Below are 12,310 nucleotides of genomic sequence, written 5' to 3'. Positions count from 1 at the left end.
CATCAACTTGCATTTTGAGCTGAGTTGTGTGACTTGTAATATATTCAATTCAACCCCAATGGAATAAACCAGATGATCATCTCAGAGGATGGAGTTATATGCAAGCCTACCTGAAACAACAAGCATGAATAAAGTAAGAGCTCTAAGCTATCCCAAATGTAGTATCACAATGAGACAATGGATGTGTCCCTCAAACCTGAATGATATATGTAGTCTGGCACAAGATATTGATGCATAAATCTATGTTTCCAGTTATGCTTGGATCATGAAGCATGCAGCACATTTCACCAATGATTACAAATTTCTCTACTTTATTGTTTTCTGTCAAAGATTTAATATTGTTTTAATGTAATTTTTTGTGAGGCTCTGCAGCAGATGTGGAAATGCGGGAGTGCGGGCACAGCATTATAGGTTTTTAATAGCCATGTAAGAACTTATAAGGCAAATTTATGGTCTTGGAAAAATAGCATTTATTATCTGGGTAGCATTTCTAGACTTGTGCTGTTATTGTGTGTATATACATATATATAACAAGCTTGTATTAAGACAGTCAGTGTCATCATCAAGGTCATCCTCATGGCAATGTCAGCATAGCAACTGACAATAAAAAACTGCACTGTCACTATATTTCTGAGCACAAAAGGACCCAGGAAATGTCTCTTGTCTTTCTCTCTCTCTCACACACACACACACACTGCAGCTGGCATTGTCATAAACAGGAGAGAGAGAACAGCTACTTCATTTTTTTTTCAAATGATTGAGCTTACATACAGCAGTCTCTGTTTTGCCTCCAATTAGCAAAGGCCAAATAAAGATGCCTTGGTTTCGGTATTCTTTATTCAAGCCTATATTTTACTCATGAGACAGTTCATAGCAGTACCCAGGAGAATTAGTTCTTTCTTTCAGGCCTTACATCTAATATACTAATACATAATAAATGTATTCGTTATTTAGCAAACACACAAAATACTCTTCCTCTTGTGGCATATTATAGTAGCTCTGCTTCATTAGAAGTAAGTATGTACAAATTAGATTGTTAGCTTGTTGGGGCAGGGACAGCATCTTCCTCTGCAATTCCTGCATCTAGTATTAGGTAGTCCTTATCCTGATTGAGGTCCTAAAGGTACAGTGCAATAATAAAGCTAAGTATTTATTTGCTTAAATCATACTTCTTAATTTTCAATTTCCTAGAACAACCCCTCTCCCAAAACCCAAAACAAAACCCTAGCTCAGGCAAAGATGGCAGTTGGGAGTGCTGGGAGATTATACTAAGAGGACTGAATCATCTCATCCTTCATATTCTGGCCTTGCTTTACTGGCTAGTGCAGAAGGTTGTAAGAGTGTGTGCCTACCTTCCTGTCTCCTCTTCAGGGACTCTACCTCCACTGGAGTACAAAAATAATGATAAATCTGTCATTTCCCCTCTAAACCTATAGGGCACATCCACACATGGAAGCATATGTGCTTGCAGCAGCTCAAATAGAAGCAGTGCAAATCTGAGCCTGGGCTTTTTGCCTCAGCGCACATGTGCCCGGACACGCACTTTGGTGTGGAGCAAACAGTGCCATTTGGGGCAAAATATTCCTGCCTGGCTCCTCCTGGATCTGCAGCCAGGGGGAGCTAGAGCTCAGGGACAGCACCTGTGCTGTCCCCAGCAGTATAAAAAGCTGCCCTGTCAAGGAGCTCAGGGCTACTCACTCTCAGGAGCTTCTGGGGCCCATCCAATAGGTACCTGGGGACACTACCCCTAATGCCAGCTGGACTGCTGAAGCAGCCCTGAGAGTTCCCTGCACCCTTTACCCACTGCAGCAGTCTGGCAGTGGGGGCTACTGCCTGGCTGTGACCTGTTGTGCACCCGCCAGACCCAAATGGGACTGCAGAGCAAGTAGAGTCATTTGCCCCTCTGGGCCAGCTACCAGTGGGCTGTGGCTGCAGAGTTGGCCTTTGTGCGGTACTATTGCCATGTGTGCCCCCTGCCCAGCCATCTGTGCAGCTATTGCCCAGAAGATGTTCCCAGTGTGGTGGCCTGCTTTGAATTGTCAAAGCATGTCCTTCTGGCCCCAATTGGCCAGGAGGTCAGCCACTTCCAGCTGGGTCCAAGGTGCTAGCTCTGAGCAGGCTCCTCTGCCTAGGTCCTGCCACTTGTCTCCCTAGCAGGAATTTTGGTGTTCCCTTTTCAAAACTGAAAAATCCGTGATAAAAAAAATCTCAAAGTCACTCTGTAAAATACCCAAAAATCCATGTTCCTCCACAATTAAAACAAAAGACCACTATATATATACATATATATATATATATGTATATATATATAAAGAGAGAGAGAGAGAGAGAGAGAGAGCGATCAGTTGGGCAATGTTTTACTGATATATGTACAGTGTTAAAGCAATTTGGAAGCCTACCAGTGTCTCTATCATCATAATAAAATGAATTCTAAATACCTATATGTTTTGCTGTTTGCCTTTGGTTTTCTTACCATAGAGCAGTTAGAGCTCCCTGTGACTCCTTCACTAACCAGGATGTGGGGACAGCTGCCCTTGCAGCCACAGCTCCTGCCAGCAGGTCTCATCATGTCTGGCAGTTGGGCACGCAGGGTGTGTGTTGAAGGGGATGTGGGGTTTGCAGAAGTGGGGTGGGAATGGGGGTGGGTGACTGTGGAGCGATGTAGGGGGCCGTGGGGTGTGTGGGAAGGTGTGGGTGGATTGTGTGGGGAGTGTGCAGGGGGACTGCTTAGGAGGGGTGGGTCCCCTGCCCCCCACACAGTGCAGCCCCCCTGTATAGCTCACAGACAGCCTCCCCACAGGGGTTACAACCCCCTCAACAGGGGCCACATGGCCCCTGCAGGGCTACCACCCCTGATTGCTCCTCCAGCCCCCTGGATTGCTGTTCCCCCTGACCCCATCCTCCACCAGTTCCTGCAGTCCCCCGATGGCTGCTCATAGATTCATAGATGTAGGGTCAGAAGGGACCTAAGTAGATCATCAAGTCTGACCCCCTGCCCTGGGCAGGAGAGAATATTGGGCTCATATGACCCCAGCTTGGTAACTGTCAAGCCTCCCCTTAAAGACCCCCAAGGTAGGAGCCAGCACCACTTCCCTTGGAAGTTGGTTCCAGATCCTAGCTGCCCTGACTGTGAAACAGTGTCTTCTAATGTCCAGCCTGAACCTACTCTCAACTTATGGTCATTATTCCTTGTTACTCCAGAAGGTGCACGGGTGAACAGGGTCTCTCCCATTCCCCGCTGGTCCCCCCCGGTAAGTTTGTAGATGGCCACCAGGTCCCCTCTCAGCCTTCTCTTGTGAAGGCTGAACAGGTTCAGGCCCCGTAGCCTCTTCTCATAGGGTCTTCCCTGCTGTCCCCAGATCACTCCACCGAGCCCCACCCCCCGCTTGCACCCCCAGCCCCCACCATGGTTGCTCCACCTGGCCCCATCCTCTTCTTGCACCCCCAGACCCTGCCACCCTGGCCCCAGCCTCCTAGCACTTAAAAAAAAACCCCAAAACACCTCGTATTCATCAGCAGTTGCAGGGGCTGTGAGGACTCTGGGACCATGTGGCAGAGCCCCTCTGTGCAGCAGGGGGTGTTGGGTCTCCTTGATCGTTGCCCCCACCCCGATGCCCTCCCCTACCCAGCTCCAGCAGTCTGGGACTCAAAAAAAAAAAGAGGAAAGCTCCACACACAGTGGTAGTAGCAGCTGCCATTGGGGTCACTGGAGCCCTGGCCGCCTGGCACCCGCACTGCCCCTGCCCCATTATGCATGTGCGGCGGGGGTCAGTAGGGCACTGCATGACTCTGTGTGCTGTCGGGCAGCTGTCACCTGGGCCCTGCACTGAGCATGGGGGGCTCTGCCATGGTCCAAGTGACCCTGATGGCAGCTGCTATTGCTGGTGAGTTTGGGGCTTTTTTTCTTTTAATTGTTGGGATGCTGGGGCTGGTCAGGGCAGTGATTGAGGGGGTCAGAGGGCAGGTGAGGGATGGGGCCAGGTGGGGCAGTGATGGAGGGGCTGCAGGAACAGGCGGGGAATGGGGCTGGGTGGAGCAGCCTTCAGGGGGGCTTGGGGCAGGTGGGGGCTGGGCAGGGTAGCCATCAGGGGGCTGGGGGAGCAGGTGGGGCAGCAATGGGGGGGGGCTGGGGGAGTGGGTGGGGCTGGCTTCAGCACTAGGGCAAGGGCCAGCTATAGAGATGCTCTGGCTGGTTACTAGGGCATCTCTTTTTTTAACCTGTAGATATCCAGAGGTCTAATTTTGCCCCCACGCTGAAAATCTGCAGCACAAGGAACATTTTTTCATTCCCACGCATACCTCTTACAGAATTTCAAAGGGCTTTGAGATGCTGCAAGATGCATATGCACGCTTGTGTGGACACACCTATAAAGGCCAAAGCATAATGTAATACAAAATTAATTTTAACTTTTGAAAGTAGCAGTCTGTTATTTCATACTGAGTAGCTTGCAGTGCATTATTTGTCTTGCACTGATGTATGCTGGAAAAACCACTGCAATATTTACTGTTTCTTGACACTTAAGTGAAAACTACATGATGCCATCCTACCTACCACATTTTAAATAAAGAAGTACATGCCAATAAAATCTGCAGACTACTGTGCTCCTCTTGCACATATATGAACATTTGGTTTTGATGGGTCTTTCAGTAAAAGAGTCTTGCTAGTTTGAGGCATGGTTTTGTTTCAATATGAATGGGAGTACAATTCTACCAATGGTGGATCTATGGGCTGTAGGCATAGCAGCTTTAATATTGTTATATAGGTTCTAAATATAATTTAGTTGACAGTACTCTTCAAAATTGTGTGCGAGTGAGAGTGAATGAATATGGGAAAGAAATACTAATAGAGGGAGAGGTAGGTCCTTATAAGTCCATGGGACCAGCTCCTAAAGTGCACTTCAGACAAAAGTTTGGAAAGGGAGGCAGAAAAGCAATAGAAGAAGGATCTTAAAAAGTAGCTGATGGGTTGGCATGTATTTAAGCAGCTAAAAAATGGCTTTTGGAACAATCTTTATGGTATTATACATTAGAGATATAATATGCCAGGTAGCCAGATTGTGTGAAGTAACAAAGCAAGGAATTGTAAAGTAGGCCTCATGAAATAATGACCATCAGTAGTGTGGAACTTTAATCTTTGAGCTATTTCTGATTCAAAAGAACTAAAGGGATAAAGAATGGGTCAGGGAGAGAAACAGCAAGCATTTTATCATCCATTACCATTGGATTGTCTGGCCCCTGGGAGGAAACAGATGGGGTCCCTCTCATTGTGCATCTCATTCCTTGAGGAGTTCTCTCTGCCACCCTTTCTCTAAGCGGGAAAACTAGAGGCAACCCTCTCTAGAAAAGAACTATAGATTTTGGGTAATGACAGATCTTTGTTATCTATTTTACCATACCACTTCGGAGATCTAGTCATGGACCAGAATCGCACTTTGCGAGGCATTGTACAAACATAAAACAAAATAGGTTATAAACTCTTTGGAGCAGAGACTAGGTATAAAATGAGGTAACTGCTGGATATAGACAGCTAGGGCAGTCTGCAAAACAGTTAAATAACATTAATCATTATAATAGGCAGTGGTTTCAGCAAGCCAAAGTCCTAAGTGTTGTCAACTTTTTTGTGCACATCACAGCAAAGGAGGGTTTTAAGGAGTACTCTGAAGCAGGTTAAGGACAGAGATTTGTGGTTATTTACAGAGAACCCAGGTCCATGAGGGGCAGCATGGAAGAAAGCATGAAGGGGCTTGTTTGAAAACTTAGTAAGTGAGCAATGAAGACTGGCACAAGTGATTGAGTAGGAAGGAGCTGATATCTCAATATGAATGAGAAATGACAGGGGAAGTCAGGATAGTCCATGAAGGGCCTTGAAAATAAAAACAAGTCATTTATTTTTTATGCTATGGAGAAGAGTAACGTAGTAGTTAAAGGCTGAAAATAGAGCAGTGACATGGTCAAAGCAATGGAGTAGAACAGTGATTTCTGTCGGAACATTTTGAATAGCTATCAATGGTGAAAGACTGCATTTGTAAAAGGCAAAGAAAAAGATGAGCATGATGTTAGGATAATGCTTTGTTGACAGACTATATGAGTATGTTAAGGAAATTATGTGGAAGGATTACTCAATATTTAGTAATAAATTGGATGTAAGCATATGTACAGAGGACGAGACACAAGATGATGCCTAAGTCCTAGGTTGTGCAACAGAGAGAATGGCAATATAGTCCACAATGACTGAGAAAAAATGATGGGGGAGTGGCTTGGTGGGAATGACAGAGTTTCATTTAGTCCACATTAAACTCAAGCTTATATTTGGGTTTCTGCAAGGGACAGGCCAAAAATTCATTTTGGATGGGAGAAGACAGAGCTAAAGCAGAGAGTGAGAACTGGAAGTTGTCAGCATAGAATTTTGTGTGTGTGTGTGTGTGTGAGCTTCCTTTTTGTTTTGATTTTGGTGTTATGTTCTGCAACTTTTATCTTGAATTTCCAGTTTGAATGAAGCAAAACATTCAAAGCAAAGCTCAACCCAAACCATGAGCTTTTACAATATTTTCACCTCAACCTTTAAGTTGACTAAGATTTACTGAAAATTCCTAGCTGGTCCAAAATTTCTTGAACATAGATATTATTTGATTTGCACAGCACATCTTCATGGTTTGTTCACAGTAACATAGTATAGCCATGACATATTGACATCTGAACTAGTCCACATGTTATGAGATGCACTACCTCCCTATTATGAAATGTATGAATACATTGTGTATGCAGTGGTTGTTGGCCAGTTTAGGATTCTATATCACTGTACTGATACAAGATTATTTAAACAAATTCTTAACTCTAAGCTTTTAATGTACAAAGATGATACTGAGGATTACAGAAAACACCTTTGCTTCCAGCAAGGTATTCTTAAAGCTCAGGGAAACTGAATATAATTTGTAATAAGACTATTAGGATATGTTTTGCCAAAAAACATCCCCCCCGCCAACTCCCAATAAACTGACACATTGACAAGTTACAAGACATTAAAAACGTTACTGAATGAAGTGTCAGTGGATTAGGCATTTCTCCTGTCAGCATTATCAGTGTTTTACTGGTAAATCTGGCTCAGGTGTTATGTTGATAGTTGCTTAGCAGAAAAAGGAAGCTATATGAAGAGACATAGCCAGACCGCCTACTATTATTCAAACAAGTGTAGAGCAGGTGTGTTTTATATCCTCAGCGCCCTGTCAGCTCCAAGTCATGGACTGGACAGGAGAAGGCAATTGCAAAGCAAGTAAACTTCATCTTCAGCTGCAAAGCCCAAACTATAAAAACCCAGAGGATGCTCCTGAACATAGTCAAATGGCTCACCCATCTATGTAGTGATACCAGATTATCTTCCTGTAAGAGGAACGCTGGTATCTGTACAAGGCTTGTTAATTAGTACTCTACTGTAAGAGGTATTTTGGAGCTCTTCTGTGAATTGGTAGAGAATTAGGGTATCTGTTGAATTAAAGTACAGCTGCAGCATTTTCATTCACCCTTCCATTCTTAGCAGTAATTTAATTTGTTTATTCCTACCATCTTCCTCACACCAACTTTAGCTGCTACATAACTAGACAGACTGCAGTGGCCAAAATGGTTAAAGGTCTTGTGAAAGCCTGTATTGCTACATTGGGACAAGAACACTGGGTATTTTGCTGACCTATCTCGAAACCCCCAAGCATCCAGTCTCCTGGGACTGCTAGCTTACAGGTGGAAATCAAAACATCTTAGTGCACAACACATTTCTTTACTTTGCATTGATTAACTTTCTCTTGCATTGTCTTTTAATTTGCCAACTCCAACTGTAGTGAATACTGCAGCTGGTCACAGCAATGATCTATGAGCCCACATGTGTTCCTTGGTTTTTCAGTTTGATTACCACACCTGTCACTAGAGCTCAAACAGAGGATTAATTAGTAAGTCAGTTACCACATCCAGGAGGATTTCTGGCTCCATCCACAGAAGTAGAATTTTTTCTGCCCATAGTACTGTTGAAAACATATTCACAATAACCAGAACCAATGCTGGGTGTTGCTAACATGGTTCTCTTACAGTTACCCTGACCATTGTTGATAGTATTTTTTTCCTGTGGGAATCAGCAGAACTAAGCCATGTTAGGTAGGTTATACCATGGTATAAGAGCTATAATACTGCTATAACCATATTCTCCGAAAAATATAATTCCATACACTGCAATTAGGCAAACTGAGCTAGCAGTTGTTGCTCGCATGGTTTTTCCTGCAGTGTCAAAAGGAGTTAAAGGGAATATTTGTTCAATAAACTCAGGATGAAACTTTTTTTGATATTGCCTGCGTCTGTATGCAAGGAGGACTATTACTGTTCTAGACTTAAGAAGCAAAGACAAGTATCTTTTATTGCACACTCCATGAATATTATTTCACTTGACAGTAATTTACCAGTTTCCTACAGGCTAAATAGCATGTATACTGAGTTAAATATACAGAGGTATTAGACACATTATGATTCTGGCAATGCAGCTTGGGAAGGAATTTTCCACTTCATGCTGCTGAGAAAAATTCAGGTGCTTTAGGCTAGAATATCATGCACTGAGGAAAAAGGTGGGCAGGGTAGGGCATTAGGCACTATTATTCTTAAGGGGTGAAAGATCAGACAAGGGCACAAAGGAAGTGTTTCATTATAACAGTAATCGTTCCAGTGGTAGGAAAGCCTGCAGGGGATTAAGTAGGGTAAAGTGCTTTTTAAGAAGATGTAAAGAGGTATGTAATGTGATATGTTTAAGCGCCTATATGATTTTTCTTGGAGTTGTCAATGATTGTTTAAGCAAGCATGCCTTTGGTCCTGGTAAATCCTCTCAGAATAAATAACTGCCATGGAAATGTAGAGTCTTTGTCTGAATGAGATGCATATTTCATAACATATGCAAAAAAGGAAAATCAATTTGGAATATACTGAACATTTAGGAATAATAAGGAAAAAAAGAAATAAAAGCACATGTTCTCAAGACTAGTCCAAGTGAATACAGAAATACAAATGCCTTCCTATTATTCAGATTTGAAAAAGCAGTTAGGCAAAAAACCCTTGTTGTTTCTATACTTTTGTTTCAGGACTTCAGTTGCTTGCTTGCTTACTTGCTTTCTTTGTTTCTCCTTTTCTTTCTAAAGAGTGGGAAACAATACACACGGATGTCAAGACCAAATCTAATATGCCAATTCTTCTTGGTCAGTCACATATATGGAAGTATTTGCAACTCTATTAATCTGTTCAGAGTGAATCTATCCAGATGTTCAAAAACCAGGCTGAATTCTGTTAAATGCTACGGAGGTGGAAAGAACGAGTGCATGTCCAATAACAAATGCACCTTAATCTAATTTGTGGGGGAAGAAATAGGGCCAGAAAGTATTAAGAGAAATTTTATGCATGAAGCTCTCCAAGCTGCCCTGTCCTTTATGTTTCAGGTAAGCGTGACAATGCAGACCTTGAAGATTTTGTGATCCAAGAAAGGCTAGAGAAATATCAATGCTGCATTGCATTCTCATTCACACAGATGCAATTCTCACTGAAGTCACTGATAAAACACCTGTGCAATCATTGGAACTAAATGAGGTGAAAACTGTCACTGAATTTGGCTTCCTTCCCTAATACTTTATTCAAATTGCTGCTTCCTTCAGTATAAAAGAAAAATGCCAATAACATTGTATTTAACAGAGTGAAAACAAAACAAAACACTTTGAAAAGGATTTTAAGATGTATTAAGAATGTTTTGACAAAGTGCTTTTAAACAGCATCTCTATTCCTGCCATCCACCTAGAAACCCTTTGTGATGGGTGACTTGTACTTTAATTCAGGATTGGGAGGGTGCAAATAGGGGACTATACACCCTTCCAGTAAGAATAGGAATACAAAGATAATAAGATTTTTTTTTTGCAATACACAGACTGTATTCACTGCATACGTCCTCTTTCTACAACAGAGAAGTCTCTTCATGGACACAACACAGCCTAGTGGAGACTCTTGTCAGTTGCAGTTTTTATTTTAATTTTTCTTGGTTGCACGGGATTAGTATGTAACACCACATGTATAATCCAGGTAAGTGGGAAAGACTCAAGTAGCTCTTGAAAGATAGAGTTTATCAAGATAACTTTCCTCCTGGGCAAGCCAAATTCTGTCTACAAAAAACTCTCCCTTTAATGTCTACCCAAACAACAAAGGGGTCTCTCTCTCTCTCTCCTTCCTACGTGGTGGAAAGAAGGAGGAAGAAGAAGAAAGCATGTGTGCACATGTGCACACATATGTGGATGCATATATATTCACTGAGAATACCTCTGCAGTCATTTGATATTTGCAAATGAAAGGCTGGCTGGCCAGCTGATCTTCTGTTAAAGCTTGGTTCTTTGATTCCATCACCTGCAACTGCGTATTCCTGGAAAGTAAAGCTATGGGAAACTAAACAACCCAGACAATCCTGTTTCTGTCAGCTTAAAGACAGCAACTGCCATGTTTTCAGGAATTAGAAATCGACGACTGTAATCTGGAATTACCTGCCAGTGTGATACACTGGTTACTTTCCTCAGCTAAGGGGCATTAGTCAACACACAGCTGTGTTTGATGTGCTCTGGTTTCTGATTCTCCTGAAACCCTTGGTATAACTTTGGCAGGCAAACCAGAGGGATGGATTTTTTTTTAAACAGGAGCTTCCCAGGTTTATAAGTATTTTAAAAATGAATAATGAATGAAATGCATTTTCTTAAAAATGCCATTTTCCATGACCAATCAATCCTTGGCTGTCCCTTCCTTCAGCTCTATAGAAATATATCAGAAACATTTCATTTTATGACACCTTTTAGCAGGGATTCAAAAATGTTTTCCCCAGGCCCCCTCTTTATTCATGTTGATTAGTCTCTGGGAAATATGGAGAAATACAATTTTTGATGCAATGATTGTGGGTGAAATGACTTTAAAAACTCCCAAACAATCTTTGTTATCCTGTAGTTCATTTATTATCAAGACATCACCAATAGGAAATTGCATTATAGTTATTAAAAAAATAAATAAAAAAATCAGAATTTTGCCTGTATAAGATTCTCAAGTATCAAAATACTCAATATTTGACAGATCCCCTAACAAATGAATTTCAGGAGAGAGAAAAGGCAACAACCCTGGAAAAGTTTTCTGGTTTTGATAAAGCTAAAAAAGAAATTAGATAATTGAAGCTTAGAAAAGGTAACATGCAAAAATGCAGTTTTCTATTATAATTATATCTCCCCATTTTCAAATTTAATATCAAATCTATAGAACATGCTGTTTTTACAAGGCGAAAATGTGGAGTTAGTGTGACAGAAAGTCTATTCTTATTTACATAGCTACATTCCCTTTTGAGTCACCAGTGAAAAAATATTTACACTCTCATTCTGTGTCCTATCATGAAGTGATGGTTTAAGAAGAGTCAAGCAAATATCAGTCAAGAAAACTTCAGGGAGACACTCTATTAAAAATGTACCAGAGAGAAGAGTTTTACATCATTTTATTTTCCTTTCAGCAAATCAAGAGACTTCAGGGTTTTTCTTTAAACAAACAAACAAAAAAAAAAACAAGCTAACCAGGCCTAGGTCACACTTCTCAGTCTGCCTTCCTCACAACATATATGATTCTGAATTGTAACTGAAGGACAACATTTTTAGAGGTAGATGTTTAAAAATAAATCCATGTCTTTTTTTCAAACTATAGCAGGCTCTTAGTACTGCAGTATCTTCTGCTACTAGATTTCAGTGATCCTATTTTCATACTATATTCTGGCGAATTCATTTTTTTCATACATATAAATCCCTAATCCTTTTAACAGTAAATATTTTTGCATTTAAATTTTAAAATGTAGTAGAAGATTGCCCCTGAGGTACTTAACTGAGAGCTTGCAATCCTCATTCTGGTGCCATAAAAGCCCAATACAAACTACTAGACAAAATTAGATAAGATGATTATTCTATGTGCAAGTGCAACCTCAAATATTAAAAACAACAATTAAAAAATCCAGCTCTACTTGAAAGCATCAGTGAGAGCCAGGAAAATAGTGAACCATGTCCCATACCTTTTGAATGCCTGCGGTTGATTCCAGCACATTGTTCTCTGAGCCATTACTTCTGTTAATCATTCGCCACATTTGGGAATACATGCTGTCCCTCTCAAAAGGATTCATCCCTTTTACTCGAACGTGCTCATAGACTGCGGAGTCCAAGACAGTGCCATAAGGAATATCTGTCTGCCTGGAGAGATCCTGGAGAGACCTTAATTGTTGGTGAAGAAAAGAAACACA

At 41.7% G+C, this 12,310-nt stretch overlaps 1 protein-coding gene across 5 annotated transcripts in view; it reads right to left on the bottom strand.

The window, feature by feature from the left end:
• The window catches only part of GRID2 (glutamate ionotropic receptor delta type subunit 2), a 1,388,363-nt gene that overhangs the window by 192,750 nt on the left and 1,183,303 nt on the right, over nt 1-12,310 (bottom strand). For all 5 annotated transcript variants that reach the window (XM_019488092.2, XM_019488089.2, XM_019488090.2 and 2 more), the window contains one exon: nt 12,086-12,281. In XM_019488092.2, coding sequence (XP_019343637.1) covers nt 12,086-12,281 — 196 coding nt within the window. The remainder of the gene's footprint in view (nt 1-12,085; nt 12,282-12,310) is intronic.

This window comes from Alligator mississippiensis, chromosome 2, assembly GCF_030867095.1.
Source record: "Alligator mississippiensis isolate rAllMis1 chromosome 2, rAllMis1, whole genome shotgun sequence".
NCBI classification, from domain to species: Eukaryota; Metazoa; Chordata; order Crocodylia; family Alligatoridae; genus Alligator; species Alligator mississippiensis.
The sequence above is the reverse complement of the archived record's forward strand: the minus strand, read 5'-3'. Positions and strand labels throughout refer to the sequence as shown.